This window comes from Fukomys damarensis, unplaced genomic scaffold (genome assembly GCF_012274545.1).
Source record: "Fukomys damarensis isolate Sample0158 unplaced genomic scaffold, DMR_v1.0_HiC HiC_scaffold_2, whole genome shotgun sequence".
NCBI lineage: Eukaryota > Metazoa > Chordata > Mammalia > Rodentia > Bathyergidae > Fukomys > Fukomys damarensis.
Genome location: NW_022900914.1, coordinates 7,754,061 through 7,777,848, shown reverse-complemented (window position 1 = coordinate 7,777,848; position 23,788 = coordinate 7,754,061). Strand labels below are relative to the sequence as shown.

Below are 23,788 nucleotides of genomic sequence, written 5' to 3'. Positions count from 1 at the left end.
TAGCCATTTTCAGTAAGACTGCATTCTCTACAGCCCACAGAATAACGCTGCCTCCAAGACAGTACCTTCTCTGTCAGTGACTCTCATTCCACAATGCTAACATGACAAGGGCCCAGGAACATTCTCAAGACTAGAACATACATTTGTAGCCTAATGGGGCTTCACAAATAGCACTTCCTGATGTAAAGCTACAGGCAGAGTGAGAACTGAACTTCTAACTGAGGTATGCAGGAAAGCTTTACTCTAACACCCTGGCAACACAGACACTGAAACGACTGGGCTGCACTTGAATAACAAGGCTGCATCACAGCTACACATAATTAGAGATGCATTTTTTAAAACTGGTGTTGAATTGCAGGGGGAAAGCACTTTGGACACCAGTCTAATCTCCTTCAGCAAGAATCCTCAGCACAGAAGTCAGACGGGTCATTCAGCCTGCAAATACCTAAGGAGATAAAGGATGCTTTGTCTGCGGACTCCCTTTCCTGCACTGGATAGTTCTGTTACAAGGTCATTCTGATGGCAAGTCAGAATCTGCTTGCTGCTGTTTCCAACCATGAGCTGGAATCTGTATGATATAAGGGGCGGGACAGAAATGGGTTTGAATCCAGGTTTGCTGAGTACTTGGGACAAAGCCCTGTCTCTGCTGTTAGTGATGTATCCTCTTGTTTTATCTAGTGAGTTAGAAATGCTGACTAAATGTCCTGACTATTGGAACACCCAGCAGACAGTCGCTGGTCTCAGCAGTAGCAGACCTAGCTGCAGCCCAGTGACACAGCTAACTTTCCCCAGGGACACTTGACATCTGCCAGTCTCAAAATCCTAATTCTTCCTTGAATGCTTACATGTCGTACTTCCAGACCCCGGCACCATCACAGATTTCCTCCATTGGTTTCCTATAGGAAGTGTTCCTTGGGGCGGCAGGTGGGGTAGCTCAGTGGTACAGAGCTTTCCTATTAAGTGTGAGGCCCTGGGCTCTGTTCCCAGCACCCGAGAAAGAGAAAGAGAAAGAGAAAGAGAAAGAGAAAGAGAAAGAAAGAGAAAGAGAAAGAGAAAGAGGAAGAGGAAGAGGAAGAGAAAGAGAAAGAGGAAGGGAAAGAGAAAGAGGAAGAGGAAGAGGAAGAGGAAGGGAAGGGAAGGGAAGAGGAAGGGAAGGGAAGAGAAGGGAAGGGAAGAGGGGGAAAAGAGCTAAGGGGAGGAAAAGGGAAGAGAGGAGAGAAGAATGAGAAAAGAAAGGAAGAAAGAGGGAAGGAAACAAGCAAGCAAGCCAGGCGTGTTGGCACAGGTGGAGGGAGTTTAAGACCAGCCTGGATTACATAGTGAGACTCTGTCTAAAAAAAAAAGTCTGATGTGATGTGTTGGCACACACCTGCAATCCCAGCACTCTGAGAGGCTGAGGTAGAAGGACCACAGTTTGAGCCCAGCCTGGGAAATGTAGTATTTTAGCAACAGCCTGTCTCAAAATTTAAAAAAAACATTTAAAGGGCTGGAATGCAGCTCAGAGAGAAGGCTCTGAGTTCAATCCCCTGTGCCAAGAAAAAGGAAGGAAGGAAGGAAGGAAGGAAGGAAGGAAGGAAGGAAGGAAGGAAGGAAGGAAGGAAGGAAGGAAGGAAGGAAGGAAGGAAGGAAGGAAGGAAGGAAGGAAGGAAGGAAGGAAGGAAGGAAGGAAGGAAACACTCCTTCACAAATACCCTGGCCGTGCGTCCCTTCAGATACGACCATGGAAATGAAAGCAGACATTAATAAATACCTGGTGAGGGGCTGCCTCTGGAGCTCTACGGTAGCAGCTCAGACACTCGCCCCCCGCCCACCACCCAGACCACTGCGTGCAGGTGGCCGCGCACCTGCACGTCCTGCTCCAGCTTGATCTTGATGACGATGTACTCTTCACGGTCCCAGAGCCGTTGCTGGTTCAGCTGCTGCTCGCATTCCTCCACTCTCTTCATGCGGTTGACAAGGTACTCCAGCTGTATTGCAGGGAAGCCAGGGAGAGACTTAGGGCCCTCTCCACCCCTGCTCAATCCTTCCAGCAGCCTGAAAAGCGTGGCACAGGGTAAGGTTCGGAAGTTCCATGGCTGGGGATGTCTGGTGGCTTTCAGTGGCCCTGAGGCTCTGATCTCTTGGATTATGGGCTGCATTACTTATGCGGCCCTTGATCCAGACACTCCAAGAGAAATGCTCCACTAGGAGACTGAACACAGACCTAACCATCATTTATATTTCTAAAAAAAAAATCCCTCTGGGTCTTGGCCAGGACCCTTCTTCATTCCTTAGCTCTCTGAAATAAAGTGGGAAGTCCATACCCCTTAAAATACCATCTCGGGCCATGAGTATCCACGGCTGGGGTAGATACCCAAGGAGAAAGTGGCAGGACCATGGAAATCACAGCAAGCTGCAAAGGTGGTCGGTGCTCACGCCCCAGGGGGACACCCTCATGGCCAGGCCACATGGATTAACCGTGTGACCCAGGGTATGAAAGGCTGGCCTCCCAGTCACAGAGGGAGTCACCCTGGACTCCACCTGCCCCCCTTTACCTCCTTGGTGCTGTGAGCCTGCAGTGCCCACTCCCATTTCTTCTTGTTGCTGGTCAGCAGCTCCTGTCTTTCCACCTCAAAGGCTTTCTACGACCAGGAGGGGAGAAGGCCCGTGTCTACTTTCAGCAAGCAGGCCCCATCGGTACCAAAGAAATTTTAGATAACCACACCATCACCAGCCATAAAGACTAAGTCACACCGACCTGCAGACCACCCAAAGTTCATTAAGTGTTACGAAGTCTATACTTCACACGAATTTAGAGGGGGAAATGCGCCAACAGAGGCCAGGAGCTGGAGGAAGACCAAGGCAGTCGTGGGGAGAACCCTGCGTGAAACCCTGACGGCCAACGAGGACGTGGGTTCAAGTTCAAGGTCCTGGTCCCTGAATCCTGCCTGGCACTCCCTTCCCCAACCCCCCGTCCCAACTGCCATAAATAAACAAACATGGTCACATATGCCAATGGTTGTACGGTCCTAACCTCTCCCTGTCACTCCTCATTCCTGTCTTATTTTCTCTCAAAACACTAAGTTATCAAATTATGCAGCTACTAATGCCTCTGTTTATTTCTGACTATCTCCTAGTAGAACACAGGCTCCACTGGGGACCTTGTTTTGTTCAAAGTTGTACCCTGGGCCCCTGGAACAGTGCCTGGTATAGCATAGACACTTAGTGGTTACTTGAATTAGTGCGTGAGTGAGTGAATAAATTAACAACATTCTAGAGCTGAGACAGAAATCAGAAGACAAAGACATCTGGGTCCTCACTTCCATCAAGGCTGACCCAGCCCTCCCTAGGGCTCCCAGATGCAGAAAGCAGTCTTTTTTGTTTTGTTTTGTTTTTTCCCATACCGGATTGAACTCAGGTCCTTGGGCTTGTGTGGCAGGCAGCTGAACCACTGAGCTAAATCCCAGGCCCAAGAAAGCGGTCTTTTCCCACCCCTTGCCTCGATGTGAAGGAGCTCCTGGCGGAAGGCTTTTGTCATGCTCTTCACCTGCTCCTCCATCCTCTCCAGAAGCAGGGAGATGTCATCTGCCTGTTTCTTCAGGTCCTTCACATACTGGTCATCCTTGGTTTTTAACTCCTTGAGATCCACGTGAGATCAGAACATGAAATGCAACAGATCAGACAGACACCAAGCTTAAATAGTGCATGGCATCTCTTACATGAGAAACCCAAAGTATAAATAAAGAGCAAAATAAAAGGCAGATAAAAGAAAATGGGGAGAGCGATCTTTTGCAGATGGGAAGGGGACCAAGAGATGGAGGGAAGAGCAGGAGAAAGGAGGGGAATTAAGACAGGCGTGCACACGTACCAACTCCTTACAATGAACATCAGTGATGTATTTGAAATGTAGCAATAAAGCTAAAGTTTAACACAGAGATTTATAAGGTTGGCAGAATGCAGATGCCAAGCACATGCCCCCTGGTCCCCTCCATCAGAAACTGTAAACACTAACGATGAAACTGTACAAAGCAAAGAATGCCCCAGACAGTCTCTGAAGGTGTGGAGGAGATCACAGGTGGATGGGCTAGAACAGGTCAGCTCAGGGTAACAGGAAATGAGCACACAGGATCAGACCCCTTGATTATGACTCACTGTAAATCTCCCCACCAGACCCCAGGAAGCCTACAGCATCCTGGCCAAGCAGTCAGGGTCCAGGTCTAACACCAGGCCACATCTCCTGCAGACTAAGTTCCATTCCTCCAGCAGGAATGGCAAATCCGAAACAGTGTTTGCTACAAAAGTACATCTTTCTATTTGAGAGCCAATGATTCTAAACTACTACAAAGCTTTTTCTACAGTCGAAAATGTATTGCTAGGCATGGTGGTGCCCACCTATAATCCCAGTTACTCAGGAGGCTGAGACCCAAGAATCACAAGTTCAAGGATAGCCTGGGAAATTTTGTGAGATTCTGTCTCAAAATCAAATTTTAGAAAGGGCCAGGGATGTGCTGGTGTGAGAGAGCAATACAGTAACTGTTGATGAGGATGTGGAAAAAATGGGAACCTTCATGCACTGTTGGTGGGATATAAACTCTGCAATGATTATGGAAAAGAATACAGAGGTTCTTCTAAAGATTGAAAACAGCAACACTGTAAGACCCAGTAATTTCACTTTTAGGTATACAGTTAAAGGAATTCAAAACAGAATCTCAAAGAGTTCATAGCAATATTATTCACACTAGCCAAGAGATGAAAGCAACCTAGATGTCTCCAGAAAAATATGATAAAAAAATGGTAACACATATATAGGCACATATATGTGCATATTATGCAGCCTCGAAAAAGGAAAAAATTTCTGTTGAATGCTACCACATGGGGTACGTTATCCTAAGCAAAGTAAGCCAGTCACAAAAGGATATATACTGTATGATTCCACTCATATGAGACTACTCTCTCTAATAGCTAAAACCATAGAAACAGAAAACCAAGAGACAGTTAACAAGGGCTGCAGGGAGGGAGAAAGGAATTAATATCTAACAGTGTTTTCGTGCTGCAAGATGAAAATGTTCTGGAAATCTATTGTGCAACAACGTGAATACACTAAGGCTACTGAACCAGACGTTTTAAAAATAGTGAAGGATAGTCGGGCATGGTGGCGCACGCCTGTAATCCCAGCACTTGGGAGGCTGAGGCAGGAGGATCACTGTGAGTTTGAGACCAGCCTGGGCTACACAGTGAGTTCCAGGTCAGTCTCAACTACGTAGTGAGACCCTGTCTTAAAAAACAAAACAAAACAGTGAAAGTGATCGATTCCATAGTGCACAGTTTTTAACCACTAAAAACTCATTACAGAAAGAAAGCTGATCATTTGAGTCAGGCAGCATTCTAAGTAATCAAGTGCAGCCTTCACGTTTCCATTCAGGAAAAGCAGACCAGAGAACCAGCCCAATCCTGCAGCCAGACCCACCCACCCGGCTCGGGTGGACCCCCGGGCTCCTGCCTGCTGCAGTTCGCTGCTGAGCTTGTTCTTGTCTTCTATCAGCCCAGCACAGAGCAGCTGCTGAGTGCTGAGCACGTCCCACAGCTCCTGAGGAATCTGCTTCTGTCTGCCCTCCTTCCACCTGGCAGTGATTTCATCGAATTCGTCCTGGCTGGTCTTGACTTCATTCTCCAGCTTCTCCGTTCTGCAAACACAAACACGCCAGAGGCTCCAGAGGCGGCCTTGCAAGTGCGGGCCAGTTCTCCACAGTCTCCGGTGCCCGGTGCATTGCAGAACCACAGTCAGACCCCGACACCAGGCTTCGCCACCTCCCCACACCCCGTAAATGACCAGCGGAACTACAGGACAAGTAGAGAAATCCACCGCAAGAAAGGAGAAATAGGGATCGCCTTTCCAGAAACCCCAGAGAAACTGTGAAGGGCCTCGAACGTCACGCTAAGTCTCTGAAGGCTTAGGATGAGATGAGAGGGGAGGCGTTAGAGCTAACACGGGAGCTCAGACAGTGCTGGAGCCCACGCCCGCCGCTCTGCCTGTATTCAACACACTGCAACTCATGCAACCGTCTCCAAACGGGACGGCAGAGTCCCAGCTGAAACACGCCCTGAGCCTCACTGTCCTCCGTTCCCCTTCTCCACCCGCCTTCCAAGCCAGGGCACACAAAGCGCATTCCAACTTGATAGAGGGCTGGCATTCGGAATAGCTGGACAGCTGCTGGGTCATCTTTTGGAAAAACATTTATCCGGAACTCTGCCACTTTGGAGGTTCCATTTCCCTCAGGGGCCGTAGGGTGAAGCCTCCCTCCTTAGCGTGACACCGAGGGCCTGTCGGGAGCTGACCCCACAGGTGATCAGCCAGTTCAGCTGTTGGTGCCACCCTTTCAGGCAGGGGAAGTTTCAAAAATAAAGTCACCAGTCTACCCCGGTAGCATAGCTGGTAAAGCCGCTAAAGGGGGAACGGCTCAAGCTGAACAATTTAAAAAGTAGTATGCACATGTTTAGCTAAAATGGTCCGATGATTGACCGTTTCTAATCGAACTGTTTGGGAAATGAAGACGATTCCAGAGTAGATTAAATGAGAACCTCTGTTCTTGCTATGAGTCCACTTTCTGTATGTAAACGAAAGACTGCTTTTTGTGATCCTGGGGACTGAACCCCGGAACTTGCACACATGCTAGACAGTGTCCTACCACTGAGTTGCAGCCAACATCTTTCTCTTTTTTCTTTTTATTTGAGGTAAGTTCTTGCTAAGTTGCCCAGGCCATTCTTGGACTTGCAATCCTTCCTCAGCCTCCCAAGTACAGTAGCTGGGATTATAAGCGTGCACCAGCATGCCCAGCTGAAAGGTGATTATTCTAAATAGCTGACACCTCCCTGCTGGGCAAATGGGACTTGGGAAGATAGGTGTGGAAGGCAGCTCGCCTACCAGGCTGAGGTCTGACGCATGTCCTTCTGTCTCTGTCCTAGGCATGGAGTCTTTAACACACTTTAACACACTTTAATATGCTGCCACATTTGTACAGTGTGAACACTCAGAGCTCTACGGGCCTGGTCATTCTGATCAGTTAAACCCAGGAACTTCCCTGTGGACCTTTTCAGCTGCATCTGTATTCTTCCACCCACCCCATGCATCCTAACCTATCACGCGTCTCCAGGCACACCACGTGGTCTCATGCCTCTGCTCATGTTCCACAACTTCTACCTATTCCTTCCAGCCTAACTCGAATGTTGCCTGGGAAGTTTTCTCTAATCTCTGCAGACTCCCAGAAACCTCCTGTGTATGTTTCCTCCTGACACCTGCCTGCTTACATGTTCCCATGTTGACCACAAGCAGAGGCCAAGTGAGGTGAGAATTTTGTAACTACCCACCTTGGCACATGTCAGCAGTGTAACGCTTGAGAGAGGAAGCAGTCCACGAGGAAGAAGAGAGGGAAGGAAAAAAGGAGGGAGGGAGGATTTATATGGGGCCAAAGAGGTATTCTAGGCTAAGCGGGACACAGTCACTTTTCAACAACTGTGGTGACTTCGGTAGCCTACAGGGATTCCCGCCATGCCTGCCAGTTTTCTAAGAAGTGAGCCTCTCACCTCTGACGCTTTATCTCCTCTTCTTCCACCCTCCTGTGGATCTCCCTGACATCTATAGCCACCCGGATATTTGTCACCAATTCAGTGCCATAGAGCAGCAGTTTAGCCAATTTCTGAAAACAAAGAGATGAGAATTTAGAAAGTTAAAACACACTATGAAGAATTTAGAAAGTTAGAAGTGTGTGTGTGTGTGTGTGTGTGTGTGTGTGTGTGTGTGTGTGTGTGAAAAGTAGATAGTTAAGTGTGTGTGTGTGTGTGTGTGTGTGTGTGTGTGTGTGTGTGTGTGTGGTGCTGGGGATGGAACCCAGGGCCTTTCCCAAGTTAGACAAATGCTGAACTATAATCCCCACCCAGTTACAAACATGTGCACATTTCATCTGTAGCTCTTCTATCCACCGAGGCAGGAATCGATAGAAGAGCAGCATCTTTTTAGCAACCTTTTCCATCAAGACATTGCAATGTGACATTACAGCTACACTTTACTAGCATCTTCTTGGAGTAGGAACCAGCCAACTAGTACACTGCCACAAGCTATCAGCACATCCCAGCCCTGTCACCAACAGATCCCCAAGTAACTGACCCTACCCAGGTCCTTCCTATGAATCTCAGTTGGAGAGGTGAGGGAGTAATGGCAGCTATCCTCCAACATTCATTTCCTCCTCTGCTGTAACAGAGCACCCACCTTTTAGCTCCTCATGCAACCTCCCAGCCTCTCTTACAGCTAGAATATGGTCTGCCCAATGGGCACATGACAGAAGTGATGTGCACCACATGTGAATTGCGCCTTTAGGGGCGAAGGCAAACTCTCTCCAGCCCTTCCATTCGTCCCCTCCCTCCAGGCTGGAATGTGGGGCTAACCTGAGAATGGCAGGGGCTGAGACAACAAGGAGTCCCATAGCCCTGCACTGCTCCTGCCGGGGACTACTGAGTAAGGTAGTCAAGGAAGCAACTATCTCATTGTGGCTAATGTTGTATGGGTTTTTGTCATAACAGAAACTAACTGCTCTATAATTTTATGGGCACGGGGGATTTTTTTTCTGCCCTCAGTGCCCACTTCTAAGGCCACAAGCAGTATCTTCACTCCCAGCCATTTTGTAATGTTATGATTTCATGACGATAAATCCTCCACCAAAATTTCAGATATCTGGGGTTATGCATAAAGTTTTCCACGTGTGTTTTGGAATTTGTAAACTCTCTAACTCTCCAATTATTTCCAATCTAAGACTCGGTTAGGGATGTAGCTCAGTAGCAGAGCACTTGCCTAGCATGTGTGAGACCCTGGGTTTGGTCCCCAGCGCTGAAAAAATAAAATGAGCTAAGAACCAATTTATGAATCAACTTCTATTCCAAGCAGTCACCACAGTGCTCAAACACTCCATTCATCTCCCCATTCTGTGGAAATTCTGAAATGTAGTGTCAGTGAATAGAGAATAAGACTTAAGCCAGATATCCAGGGCATTCCAGGTCTTTTTAATGCCTACAGATTTATCATTCATATCAAATAGTTTTATACACATATGAAAGTCATGGCTTTCCTGTGGTTGTGAGAAATTTTCTATTTTTTACTCAATGTGAACATCGGAAATTTCTCAATCAAGTATTTTAGACTCAAAATAATATTAAAAATCTAAATAGTATAGTCACCAGTATGCCAGCAGACCCATGCACTTACAGGATCCACGGAAGAGTTTAAGTGGAGGCCCTCATACCACTCACAACTGGGCAGCTAAGGGAGAGCCAGTCTGGCCCACCATCCACTCCCACCTCTGACTAGCAGGCAAGAGGGGCTTCCAGGTCTGAAAGCTCAGGGACTGCAAAACAGTGGCCCTGCTTAGTAAAACAGACCCCAAAGAGAGGCCCACCAAGGCCTTGAGGGTGAGCTCAGAACCACTTCTATGAAGTGGGCTGGAGGACCTGTCTTCCTCACTAAGGTAAGAAAAAGAAACAGTATAAAACTTGAACAGACAGAAATAAAACAGTCATTATTTTCAGATGACCTGATTATTCGTGTAAAAAAAATCCCAAAGAACCTACAGGTTATTATCAGAATTAATAGAATTAATAAGCAAATTTGGCAAGGTCACTAGATACCTTGTCAATACATAAAAACCAAATATGCTTTTGTGTGAAAACTTGTCTGATCACAGCCTTGTGGTTTGCAATTTGGAATGTCCCCTACAGGCTCACGTATTAAAGGACTGGTCCCAGTGTGGAAGTGTTCAGAGGTGGAGCTCTGGGGAAGTGACAGGGGCCCAAGGGCTCCGACCATATAGGTGAATTCACTGTTGGGCTCCAGCGGGTGGTGGACACTTCAGGAGGAGGAGCCTCACTGAAAGAAGTAGTCGCTGAAAGGGTCTAACCTCTCCCCAGGTATCTCTCAGTTCCTCTACCCCTTTCACCATGGGCCCAGAAGCAGCAAAGCCAAGTGACCAGGGATTGAAACTATGAGCCAAGGTTGTTTATTCCTGGGTATTTTGTCACAGGGACAGAAAGCTAACGCAACCTCATCAAAAATTGTTAAAGATTACTGAGTGAAACTGAAGAATATCTACATAGGTGGAAGGATGTTTTACATTTATGGGTTATAAATTCAGTTCAATTAAAATCCCAGCAGATTTCTGTGGAGTTAGAAATTGACAAGCTGATTCTAAAATTTACATAGAAATGCAAAGGGCCAGGAATTGCCAAGACAATTGGGAAGAACATGGTAGGAGAACTTACCCTACCAGATACTGAGGTCTGTTGTAAAGTTACAGTAATTAAAAGTATGGAACTGGCATGAAGACAAATAGGCCAATGTAACAGAATAAAGAATTGTGAAAAATAAATGTATGGGAATCACTTGATTCGTAACAAAAGTACATGCTATGCAGTAGAAAAGGATAATCTTTTCAATAAATGCTTCTGGGTCAATTAAAAATCTATATAGAGAACATTTAGCTTTGAGCCCTACCATATATCACACACACACAAATCAATTCTAAATAGAGTGCAGACTAAAATATAAGTGGTATAATAATAATAAACGGTCTAGAAGAAAATCTTCATTCACTTGGAATACACAAAGATTAAATTGGACAAGAAAAACTATTTGTTTTAGTTACTTTCTCATGGCTGGGACAAAATACCCAACACCCACAATTTAGAGAAAGAGAGGTTTATTTGGGCTCACAGTTTTAGAGGATTCCATAGTCCATAGTCAGCTGGCACCAAGGTAGAAAGGGCCTGGTGGGAGGGCCTGGTGGAGGGATAGCTGCTCCTCTCTTGGGACCCAGGAAAGCAAGGAGTATCCAGAAATGAGAACACAGCCTTCCAAGTCAGCCCCAACCCTGTGATCCAGCCCTTCCGACAACCCCCCTCCAACATGAAATTTCTGGGGGATAATTTAGAATTTTAAAAAGTGATTCATAGAGCACAAGACCAAGGACAGGTCTGAGGGCAGAAATGGTCATCAATACCTTGGTCTTGAGGACCCCAGCATTTTTGTATACATTTCTCTGTGATGTCAACATTCACTACTTCAGTCCTAAGTGAAAGGAACCTTGAAAAGCTCTAGTGATGATTATTACCCCTTTCATTCCACACTCAAGAAGATGAAAAGAAACTCACGATGAGCAGCACATTGGTATTTTCAAGACCCTAAGAATGCCTTAGGCTACACACAAATGTTCAGAGATCACTGGCTTTTAAAGGAAGAAATTTAACTATGAACAAGTGATGTGGAAGGCGAGAGATGTGGAACAAGAATGCTTGTTCGTCTAATATTTTTCCGCTATGGTAAAATAACTTTTCCCAGACACGGTACATCTCTATGCTTTGTAATCTTTCAGTAACCTGACTATTTTTTCTTCCAGAGAATACACTTAGTTTTGCCAGAAATCATCTCCATTTCTCCTGCACAACACTTTTTATAAATCCCACCTTTTTGTCTAAGGCTCAGCTCAAGTTCCACTTTCTGCATATAATTTCCCTGCTAAGCCCACTGGCAAGCATATTTGGTCACACAGGACCCCTGTCTGGGTATTTCATTTAGCAATTAAGTATGCCATTTTGCCAGTTCTGGTTTGCTGTTTCAAGCTGTTGTTTTTCCCTCTCAAACCTATATTTCTACATCCTTTATTAAATATCTCAGGAGCCCTGTCCTTGCCAGAGAAGAGAGAATGATTTTTTTATTTTTTTTGAGGTGAGATTTTGTATGTTTCTCAGGCTGGTCTTGAACTCATAGACTCAAGCAATCCTCCTGCCTCATCCTCCTGAGTAGCTAGGGTTAAGGAGGCCTACCACCACGCTTAGCAATTTTTTTTTTTTTTTCAGTGCTCGGAATTGAAACCAGGGCCTCATACTAAGCTACATTCCCAGACCTTTTTATTTTTTCTTTTGAGACAGGGTCTTGCTAAGTCACCCAGGCTGGCTTTGAACTTGTGAATCTCCTACCTCAACCTCTTGAGTAGCTGAGATTACAGGTGTGCATGACCACACCTAGCATAATTCTTTTGTTTTGTGTTTTTGGTGGTGCGAAGGATTGAACCCAGGGCCTCATGCATGCTGAGTATTCTACCAGAGAGCTACACTCCCACCCGATTTCTCTTTTAGTGTTTATTAGTGTAAGCTCTAAATACTCCACAGCTAGGAAGAGAGACCATCACACTCACAGAGCTTCTAAATTACTTGGGGATGCTACACTCACACACATTTGGAAAGTCACACAGGCTGACAACTAGCTAAAATGAGTGACTGCTATAGAAAAGTACTGCATGTGTGGACTAAAGGAGTTCGGGCTGCTGTTGCATCAGGCTGGGGTGTCTGAGGGGTTAGGAGTCCCTGGGAACTACCCTCAGCCTCACTGCTCTGAAGAAGGAGGGAGGAGGCCCGACTGACTCAAAGCCAACACCTCGTGCAGCACATGAGGAAGTCGGGACTGAAGAGATGTCCAGTGAAAGTTTATTTATGATGCAACACATGCAGGAAAAAGCTACCTCAACAGCGGAGTGGGCTGCAAGGTAGGGGGCTTCAGGGGGTTGCCCCATGGGTCTAGGGTGTACTCCTGGGGGTAAATTGGTTTCTAAAAATACCTTTCACCAGTTGGTGTAATCTTGGCCCATCAGGGTCTTAGCCATCGTTCCTGGGGTGAGGAAAAGGTCAGGGTGCGGGGTCCCTCCAGTGCACGGGCCACCAGGTCTTGCACTGTATTCCCTGCCTACGCCCCCTCTCATCCGTCCCTACTCTGGGCTGAGCAAGAATCCACAAGCCGCTGGGAAGTATAACTGTCCCAGAAGAAGAGGAGAGGGGGAGAGGAGGTACGAGAACTGAGGACCTGAGGGGCCCAGACATCAAGGCTCAGAGCAGGGAGGAGGAGCCCCTGGGATGAGGGGGTGGATGCCAGGCCTGAATGAGGCCAGGGTGGGAGTTGAGAGCCTGCAGGGTTAGAATGGGAACCGAGACTCTGGGCTTTGTCCCGTGACTGTGAGCGACCACTAGGAGCACCTGGTGCGCAAGCTGGCTCCTGCAGAGGCCCCGCTCTGCCTGGAGGCAGTGGCCCCGGAGGCACCATTCCTTCCAGCCTAAACCTGGCCTCTGCTGTCCCCACCCCCAGCACCCTCGGGCATGGACTTCCTACCAATCTGCTCTCTTCTCTCTGTTTGTGGCTCTTGCTCTGATCTTCTTCACTCTCCTTCTTCCCGTCTAAATATTCTCCAAGCGCTTCCCTGCGGCAGGAAAAAAAAAAACAAAAAACGGAAAACCCGGTTACTTCTAACATGTAAATACTGCACAGTAAAGTTTCGTGGAACCTCACCACTCACCATATAGAGAAATACACTCCATTCAGGTAAAAATGTCAATATTAAAAAAATACAATCATATAAATACTAGAAGTTAACATAGGAGAACGTATCGTAGAGTCCGTCTCTGAATAAAACAAACCGTGGGTGGATACTGAAGATTTTTACTTTCTAAAATTTAAAAATGTTAAAAGTCAAGGCATAAATCGGTAAAATAAATTTGATAAAATTTTACTATCTCTAAAATAGACCCTGGGTTCAATCCCCAGTACACAAAAAAGAAAAAGAAAAAAATGACTCCTTCAAATAATATCAACCCCCCCACCAAAATGCCAAATATAAATTAATAGGAAATTTGAATGTGCATTTTACAGAAGAAGAACACATGGGAAATGAACATTTGAAAATGTCAGCTCAAATATAATCAGGGAAACTGAAGCCCTGAGAAATCTCTCTCCTATCCGAGTAGAAAACATCTTAAAGGTTGAAAATACCAACATAGGCTAAGACTTTGGGTGCCCGGCTATTTACACCCCATTTAAACATGTAACTCCCTGTGTAAAAGGCAATGGGGAAGGTTTATCAGACATTTAAACATCCTCCCCTCTGACCCAACACCCGCCATTGAGAATCTTCCACCCGAAGCTCTCACAAGCACACAAAGAAACAAGCACAGAAATCTTACTGCGGCACTGACTCTAACAGGAACCTGGGAATATTCCCCACACCCAGCAGTAGCTGACTGTTCAAGTAACTTGTGGAGAAACACTTTAAGGAAATACTCTGTCTCCTACAAAAAGGATGTAATGTAGCACTATGCAAAGACGGCCACGGCCGTCAGGTAAAAAGAGCCAATGGTAGCTTCCCACGGGTCCCTGGCTGTTCCTGCCACTCAGCTTTCTATACGCTCACGTAGCACTGGCAAGGACAGAGCCCAGGGCCTCCCGCTCTGCATGAGCTACACCCCCCGCCCCCTTATTTTACAGTAACACACTTGTGATTCGGCCCGTTCATCCAGCTCTAAAAATATATTGCCATACAGCTGCAGGGCTGAAGCAGGAGGATTGCAAGTTCCAGCCCACCCTGGGCAAGTTAGTGCAACTCTGTCTACACATAAATAAGGCTGAGGACATAGCCCATGTGAAAATCCGCAGCACCGCAAAACCAAACAGGAAAAACAGTTCTCTGAACTCTGGCCAGAGTAACTCCATTGTGTAGCAGGCTCCTGTTCAGCTCTACAGAGAGCCCTGGCAGGTGCTGAGGCTGTGTGCCAGAGTGACCACCGCTATGGCGTGATGGAGCCTGCCGGGGCCGGCGGGGGTCCCCATGAGCATGGGAGGGGAACCGAGTATGCAGAACTTGCCCCACTTGGCTTCTGCTTCTGCTTTTTCATTACCCTAGAGCCACACAAAAGCATAGCTCAGAAAATGGGATGAGGGTGGAGACTTCGGTAGTCTGTCGCTCGTGAGCCACTCGCTGCCCTGTTAGTACCCTAATAAAGTCTATTTGCACGTCAAGCTGGTCTCCACTGAATCATTCTTTGGACTGTCACCCTCAGTTTGGAGGCAGACATTTCTTTTACATCTCTTTGAGAAATTTACAGAGCACACATTCATCAGAATTGTCTAGTATCTTCCTGACCCTGACTTTGAGTAGCCTCCACTTCATGCAGTTTTCTTGAACATCTGCACAGACGGGTGTGTGCCCTTTCCCAGGGAGCCAATACGAAGAGAACAGGTACATTTTCGCTCCAGGCATCTCTCCAGTAAAGCTCTCTCCTTGTGGCCAAGGCCTTGGCTTTTCCCACTGTCTCAAGTGAGACTCGCCGGGACACTGAGCTGTCATTCATCTCTGTGAGGCTCAGGAGGCAGCGGGAGCAGGCAATATTTCCAGCCACATCACCAAACACCACCACCGTGTGACAGCCCGAGGCCAGCAGTAACACCGCTCTGCCAGGACTAACCCTGCTCTGCTCCTGTCGTGGTCATGACAAAGACCTTACATTAGCCTTATCCAGAACTGACCTGGAAGGGATCAGATGGGGTTTTGCTCTGCCTAACCAAAGCAGACCATCTTCACCTTACTAACGGTGCCACCCTGCTGTTACCGCATGGTCTGCCTGTCTTCTCTCTGAAAGACCCCATGAAGCCACAGCCATAGTAGTAACAGGACTGGGGACTGCACTGCACCTTGAACTTTTTCTCCTGCCATGTCATCCCACTGCTTCAGAGCCCTGAGGATAGCTGTCTTTAGTGACCTTTTCCTTTTTTCCCAGTTGAAATCACTTTAGTACTTGAAGATACTTGCACAAAGGACCCAAGAGACACTGTCAAGTAGAATAAATATAAAACTACTTTATTGACAACATTAGCCTGTTGACTGTAAGTCTTCTAACGCTGCATTTTGGTCTTGCCCTTTTCTCCTGTTTGGCTCTTTCTTTCCCCACCACTGGTAATTTATTCTTCACAGATTGTTCTTATTTACAGAAATCACCATCTCATAGTAATTCTTAAGCAAGAACTTGGAAATCCTGGCAAGTCCTTATGCCCTACTACATTAGTTTACATTTAGTCTTCTGACAAATTACATTTCAAAGTTTTAACTGTCTTGAAAAATATAAAATTTTCAGGATAAAAAAAAAGACAGCTTTAGAACAATATGTAGAACAATGTATACATTTTCTTTTTAAAACAGGCTCATATACACGTTTTCCAAAAGATCTGTGACAAACAGAAAACCCTTACTGTTTAAGGAAAAGGAATTAAACTACTGAGGACTTCTATTTTCTACACTTCGTTATTGCATGAATTTTTACAAATAGTGCATGTGTGCTTGTATTAATCAGAAAATGAAAGTAAAGAGGCAAGGGAAAGATCAGGTTCCAGAGTATGGACGTCTCTGGGGGTGGCAAGAGAACCACCTTGCCAACTCTCATGCCACTGTCGCTCTGGCACAGAGCACGCATCAGGGCTCCTTGCGCCACTCTAGGAAAAAAATGAAACCATCATTTACTGGGAAACAAGTGGACCCTTCACCTCATTCTTTCATGGCCTTTTCTAACGTAGACTTCCAGCACCACCTCCTTTGTTCAAAGTCCAGCACAGCCCACACAGCAATACACCATTTTTGGGACACACGGCTCCCACCATCCCCAATGCAACCAAAACCCCTTTTTCCCTCATCATTTCATTTGCATCCCTGATCTTACTGAACCTGTCTTGGTTTTCTTAGTAAAAACACTAATTGTTCTGTTCCACTTTGGTCTTCAGACATCACTAGACTAACAAGTGTTCTCATCCCCACCCAAATGTACTCCTTCTCCTTGACTTTCTACTTTGACCCCCAATTAATTAATTACCAACTCTATCTAAATAAACCCTTCCAGCCACTTCCTGGGGCAAAGATCAGGCTTCAGAAAGAAACCTGCAGTCCAGATCTAATACAAATTCTTTTCTAGTTTCAATGTGAATCACACTGCTACCTTTTTATTCATCAGTTTTGACCGCCAAGCACTTTGCTGCCCACCCTGGTGGCCACCCAACCACATGTGACCACCAGGCATTTGAGATAGGGCTGGTCCAACTCAAATGGGCTCTGAGTTTAAAATGTACAGCAGAAAATGTTCAGATAAGAAGGCGAACGAGGGAGGGGGAAGGGGGAAGGAAAGCAGAGGTAAGAAAAACAGAGAGAATAGAAGGAAAAATGAAAACAAAGCTTTTGTATATAAAGGGGGAAAGAGGAGTGGAAGGAGGGAGAAGAAATGGGGAAAAAAGAAGCAAGATGTATCATGTATGGGTACAGACTCCCGATGAGCAATGTTATCAGTATGTGTAAATAAAATGTATCAATAAATGTTTTGCTTCAAAAAAATACACTAGATAGATTTTGAGTAAAAAAAAAAAATGCAGTATGCCTCATTAATACCAGGTGTGACAAAAATACATGGGGTTAAAAATGCATTACAGTAAAAGATATATTGCCATTAATCTCCCCTCATACATATCGTATTGTTCCTAGCACTTTTTTCCCCCATAAACTGCAATTTATTATAGGTTAGTAGGGGAGAAAGACAGTATACAGATGAGATCTGTTATAAATGCGACGAGGGGAAAGATCTCACAGGGGAAAAGTTCCTCTGGACTCCTTAAACGTTTGTGAGAGATATGGTATAGGACAGCTGCTATCTGTTGTTGGGGCCCTAGAGTGGGGCACTGGGTGAGTTAAACTTTCAGCTCATCCATGCAACAAATTAATGCCCAGTTAATTCATTTCTGCTGCTGACCAGTTTGACATCCAGGTTGTTCCCGGAACCTCCTGGGGTCTATGCCTGGAATGCCTTCTTGACAACCACATCCTACATTAGCATCCTGATCACTGCTCAGCAAATGTTAAATGTTAAGCTGTGAGGGACTCCCTTCCCACATTTAAGGAACAGGAAGCAGGTCTGATGCAGCAGGTGCTTCTGCTCTCTAATATTTTCATAGGAGTCATAAATCTGGCGAGATGCATAATCTAAGGTTTTCCAAATTACTAGACTAAGAACCCCCACCCCCGTGTGGAATATCAAAAATTACCTGGGTAGGGCTGGGCATGCTGGTGCAAGCCTGTAATGCCGGCAGCCTGAGTCCGAGGCTTGCAGGGCTGCCAAGTTTGAGCCTGCGTGACTCAGTGAGACCCTGCCTCGAAGAGCTGAGAGTGCGGCTCTGTATAAAGGTGGTGGGTTTGATCCCCAGGGCTAAACAAAGCACCTTGAAGGCGATTCTTCAGAATGCCACTCTAAGTCATTTGGGACACAGCTGACTTTAAAAGTGATTGAATTGTAACTGTAAATATATTTCAATTTTCCACTGCCACTTTCTCAGTTCAAAATCTCCCAAGTGTGGCAAAACAGAAGGCAGTCAAATACGTCAACATGCTCTTACTGCTCTGCCTGGAATGTACCCTGGGCAAGTTCTGCAGAGAAAACTGCCTAACTTTTCTTCCTTGTCGGCACACCTGTCTGGATGCCAACTGCTGGACCTGGGCCAAGTGTACTGCACGAGAAGTTTAGGGTTTCCAGGATCTTCAACCTGGCCTCCTCCTCTGGCCCATCAAACACCTCCAGGTAACCAAGGATGACTCTCTCTAGCCTCTCCAAGAGCCAGACGGTGAGGATCCCCAACCTTCTCGCCAAGGCTGGCAGGTTCCTAGCGTAGGTCCTGCGCAGGAACAGGCAATGCTCTGACTCACACGGTCAGGACCAGCTCAGCACCTCCTCACAGAGTGGTGAGTCAAGTTGCATCTCCCTTCCAGTGCTGGGCTTTCTCCAGGACCGGGAATAACTCCAGCAGACACAAGAGCACAGCCTCAACGAGCTGGTACTCTGGCACGTACAGATGGGTGAAAATGGCACAATAGAGGACTTGGGCTCTGTCATACGGCAGCCAATCCGCAACCATACATTAAGCACAGTGTGATGTGGGCAGCGTACATCTAGGATTTTGTTTTCAAGTCTGATAATCACCTGAAATGAGCAAGGATGGGGGAATATCCTTTCTAGATGTTGGTTTAGCCAGGGTCACGTGACTTGTCAAAGAGTCCATGAGAAAATGTGTTCTGACAGCAGGGTTATTCTTCCAGGATTCCTTTGAGAAGCCCAGGATCACAGCAAAACTCCCTTTGTCCTCTTCATTTTCCTCGCATAGGAACCCTGCCACAAAACTGCTTTCAGTAACTTGAAGCAGGAAGGCAAGTACCTCTCCTGCAATGCCCCGAGGTCTTGGGCTGGTCCATGGTTGCGCTAAGCTGCATGTGATGGCAAAAACATAGACAGGCCCTGCCAAGTGACACAGGGCAGACCAGAGAATTCTTGGCAGCCTCAACTTTCCCCAAGAGCTTAACAAATAGCAGTCCACCTTCCGGTGCTTTCTCAGCCACCTCAGAGTAAGCATCACGCTGCAGCCCTCCTCCTTGGGTAGGGCTGCATACTTCTCCTGGGCTTTTGTCACCTCCCTCAGTAATTCAGGAATTTGTGGTGAGGTTCACCACTCCTCTCAAATAATCTCTCACATTCTATTGAAGCACTGAGGTCTTTAAAAGCAACATCTCTTGTGTTGTGCAGTGGTGCCTTTGGGCTGGTAAGACAAAACAAAATCTTGGAGAAGGAGTGCCGGAGGGCAGAGGGAGATCCCTCTCCAGGCATGCAGGCGGCTTCCCGAGACCTCCGCGGTGTAGAGCTCCATTCCTCAGCCGGGCAGCCGCTCCCTGTCACCTAGGGACCAAGACGGGTGCAGGGAGGGACTCAACAAACAAGAGCAGATGACCCTGAGGCTGGGATTCTCCCAAAGAATGGAAGAAACAACAAATAAAATAAAAGGGTGAGATGTCTTGGAGCAGGGGGACAAGGCTAACAGGGATAATAAAGAGTCCATAAGGAAAAGAGGCCTTTCTGCTGGTGTCAGACTTGATGCAGTGGAGAAACTACCCTTTCTGGAGGGGCAAAAACAGGAAAAAGGAAAAAAAAAAAGGAGCCTAAGAAATAAACTGCTGGACCATGACACGACCTCTACTATCCAACCTGCAGGCCTTCCTGCACACCATCTCTGCCCAGCAGCACCCTCCTAGCACTTTCTGATGCACTTCCGGAAGTCCTCTTTTGTGAGTTTCTCTAAGAGGCGTGATAAAAAAATTTAGTGAATGCCGCTGCCCAGTGCCATCCAACAGGAAGGCGGGCTCATGAAAGCCTTATGTGTGTTCTCAAGTGTGTTATTCACCAGATCTGGCACCGTGTGACTTCTGGCTCTTTCTCAAAGTCAAAACAATCATTAAAGGTAGGTGTTTCGAATCAATTCAGGACACTGAGGCAGCCACAACACAAAGGAAGGCCCTCAAGAAAGATGAATACCAGAACTTCAACAGAAAGTAATAATGGGATAATGTCTGTTCAAAGTGGGACAGTGGGAGTATTCTGAGGGAGATTAATGGCAATATGTCCTTCACTGAAATAAATTTCTAAAAGGTAAACATTTACTGTATTTTTTGATCACATCTTATATACAACATACTGATTGCATATTAAAATGACATTTTGGGGCCAGGAATATAGCTCGGAGGCACAGCACCTGCCTAGCATGCACAAGTTCCTGAGTTCAATCTCTAGTACTGGAAAAAAAAATGATAATATTTTTATATATTGAGTTAAATAAATTAAATCAGCAAATTTAATTCCACCTTTTAAAAAGTTTTTTTTTTAAGTGGCTAACAGAAACTTTTAAATTACATATCTGATTCATGCTGTATTTCTATTGTTCAGCACTGACCTGACCTGATCCCCAAGGGCCTGTCTGTCTCAGACGTCTTGCTCCTCAGATATGAGCACCCTTCTGGGCAGAGTCCTCTTCAGAGAAGCCATTTACTCACCACACCCATATCTGTGGTGTAAATGGGATCCGCTATATTGGATCACCTCCTGACCAACTGAAGTTCTTTCTCAAGACTTCAAAAGTTAGAATTTGAGGGTTGGGGATTTAGCTCAATGGTTCCGCCACCTGCCTTGCAAGCACAAGGACCCGAGTTCGATCCCTGGTACCCCCCCCCAAAAAAAAATAGAATTCGATTATCTATCTAGGTTTAGAGTTCTAGATAGGAAATAATTTTACTTCAATGTTTTTCTGATGTATCTATTTTGAGAAATCTGAAGTAACACTGTCCCTGATACCTTTTTTTGAATGTGACATGTTTTTTTTTTTTGGTTTTGTATATTTTTGTTTGTAGAAGTGTACATATTGGCCTTTTCTTTGTTGTTTTCTGAACATTCTCTGGTTTAACTTGGGGTGAGTCTGTTTTGTTTTAATTTTATTCAGTTATATTTATAATTTTTGGTATTTTGTTTTTTTAATATACCTACACATACAATTAGATATTGCTTTTTCCATTAATGTTAATTATTCCATATTGCTATATTCTTCATTTTTAAAATCTTATTAATAGCTTTTCATAAATAGTAATCATATTTATCCTAGGGAATTTATACTTGTACCTATCTTCATTCTTTTTTTTTTGTACCATTCCCCTGCCCACTTACAAAGACTTTGTTTGTTTTCCCCCTCTAATCTGTCTTTCCCTTTTCTCTTCCTTCTCTTCCCTTCCCCACTCCCTTGTTCCCCTTCCCATTTGCACCTGTTCTTCCTACTTCCCAATATCTATCACCTGTTATGCTCCTTATTTATTCTTTGAGTTTCTCACACAAGAGAACAATGTGACATTTAAACTTACATTCTGATTTATTTCACTTAAAATTATGGTCTTGAAGTGCATCCATTTTACTACAAATGAGTCAAGTTTATCTTTCTTTATGGCAGACTAGCAATTCATTGTGCATAAATACTACATTTTCTTTATCCATTTGTCTATTGATGGGCACATGGGATATTTCCAAGATTTAGCTATTATAAACTGTGCTGCTATAAACATGGGTATGCATATATCACTGCAGTATGATGCTTTTAACTCTTTCTTGAAGATAAGTAGGAGGGAAATGGTTAGGTCAAATGGAACTTCTAATTTTAGTTTTTTGAGGAATCTCCATATTGATTTCTGTAGTGCTTGTTCCAGTTTACACTCCCACCAACAGTGGAGAAAGGTTCCTATTTCCTCACAGTCTTGCCAGCCTTTTTTTTTGGTTAATTTCTTGAGGGTAGTCTTGTCATGTTGTTCCCATTCTTTCCCTTCTGTTTAACTGTTTGCCTTACCTGATGGGTTCATTCCATTGGAATTCTTGGAACTGTTCTCTTTTCTAGAACATCCTTCAGAACTTTTTGGAGTGCTGATTTATTACTCATGAATTTCTTCTTGTGTTCTTTATCATGGAAGTATCTTATTTCTCCATAAAATTTGAAAGATAATTTTGTTGGGTGCATCAATCTGGGTTTGAGGTTGTTTATTTTTAGGGCTTGAAATACTTCACTCCAAGCTCTCCTTATGGGTTTGAGTTGAGAAGTGTGTTGTGATTCTGATGGCTTTTTCTTTATAGTCAATTTGTTTCTTTTCTCTAACACTTTTTAGTATTCTGTTCTTGTGCTGAGTTCCTGGAATCTTAACGATTATATTCTTGGTGTAGTTTTTTTGGTTTTGCTTTTTTATCATGACTATATGCCTCGCTTGTCTGTATCTCAAATTCTTCTATGCTTGGAAAGTTTTCTGCTATTGCTTCTGTGAATAGGTTTTTTATGCTTTTTCTGCTGTCCTCTGATTCTTCAATAATTCCAATTAATCTGAGATTATTCTTCAGGTGTTGGATTGATTTTTTTCATGGTCCCTTACTATTTTCCAAGGTCTTTCATTTGATGATCATCAACCACAAGTCCATCTTCTAGACCTGACATTCCATCTTCACATTGGTTGACTCTACTGCACATACTTTCAGTACAATTTTCAATCTTCTGGATTTCTATTTCAGTCTGTTTTATGAAATCCAGTTTTTTTCTATGTGGGGCATTCATGGTTTCCATGTCTTTCCTAAACTCTTCTATCTTTATTTATCTGTGTCTACTCTAGATTCACTAACCATTTCCTTCATTACAGTCATCATCTCTTATCTCTTGTTTTGATCAATTTACTGATCTGTTTCATTGCTTCTGCTGCTACCACACCATAAATTTTAGCTGGGCGGCTTTGATTTCTTCCATCTCAATGCCTCTTTGATTTACCTTGGGTGAGCTGGGGATTATGGGTTGTATCTTGCATCCATTTTTTTTATTTTCTATTTTTTTTGTTGTTATTTGTTTTCTTCAGTGAGGTTTGTAAATTGCTTATGGTAGGTAGCTTTATTACTAATTTTTTTTGAGAGAGAGTCAGCCTGGCCTTGACCTCATTATGTAGCCCAAGTTGGCCTTGAACTCACAGAAGTCCCCTGCCTCAGCCTCCTGAGTGATGGGATTACAGGATTGTGCCACCACACTTGGCCTTATTACTAGTACTGAGACCTCTTTAGGAAATAACTACATTTCAGACATGTCTTCTAGGCACACCTGGCTTTGGCTTTTGAGTCTCTCCCAGGATCCTGTGTTTTGTTTCTTTTTGCTTTTTGTTTTTGTACCAGGGATTGAACTCGGGACCTTGCACTTGCAAGGCAGGTGGTGGAACCACTGAGTTAAATCCCAGCCCTTGTGTTTTTAATTTATTAGGGATGATAGTTGCTGCCTCTTTGGCCTAGTACCAAGTTGTTTGGTACAAGACTATATTCGTGTTTATGAACTTCAGACAATCTAGATATTGACAAACAAAGAAGATCAATCAATCACAACAAGCATGTCACCTTGGCTAAAGTAGTACAGTCAGTAATAACAATGGCATCAAGCACAGACTAGAAAATAACAAACCATGATAACTATTGATTTGCCAACTTTAACCATAGGTACAAGAGTTATAGTTTTATCACAAGATCTCAAACAAATCAGACAATTATATAT

The 23,788-nt window shown here is 44.9% G+C and overlaps 1 protein-coding gene and 1 pseudogene across 1 annotated transcript in view; both read right to left on the bottom strand.

Moving 5' to 3' along the window:
• Positions 1 to 23,788, bottom strand: part of Drc1 (dynein regulatory complex subunit 1) — a 68,747-nt gene that overhangs the window by 28,879 nt on the left and 16,080 nt on the right. The window contains exons 4-9 of the mRNA XM_010604916.3: positions 13,178 to 13,265; positions 7,561 to 7,673; positions 5,480 to 5,663; positions 3,479 to 3,616; positions 2,535 to 2,621; positions 1,845 to 1,967 (exon numbers count right to left, since the gene is read on the bottom strand). Coding sequence (XP_010603218.1) covers positions 1,845 to 1,967; positions 2,535 to 2,621; positions 3,479 to 3,616; positions 5,480 to 5,663; positions 7,561 to 7,673; positions 13,178 to 13,265 — 733 coding nt within the window. The remainder of the gene's footprint in view (positions 1 to 1,844; positions 1,968 to 2,534; positions 2,622 to 3,478; positions 3,617 to 5,479; positions 5,664 to 7,560; positions 7,674 to 13,177; positions 13,266 to 23,788) is intronic.
• LOC109117430 lies at positions 14,576 to 19,345 on the bottom strand (annotated as a pseudogene).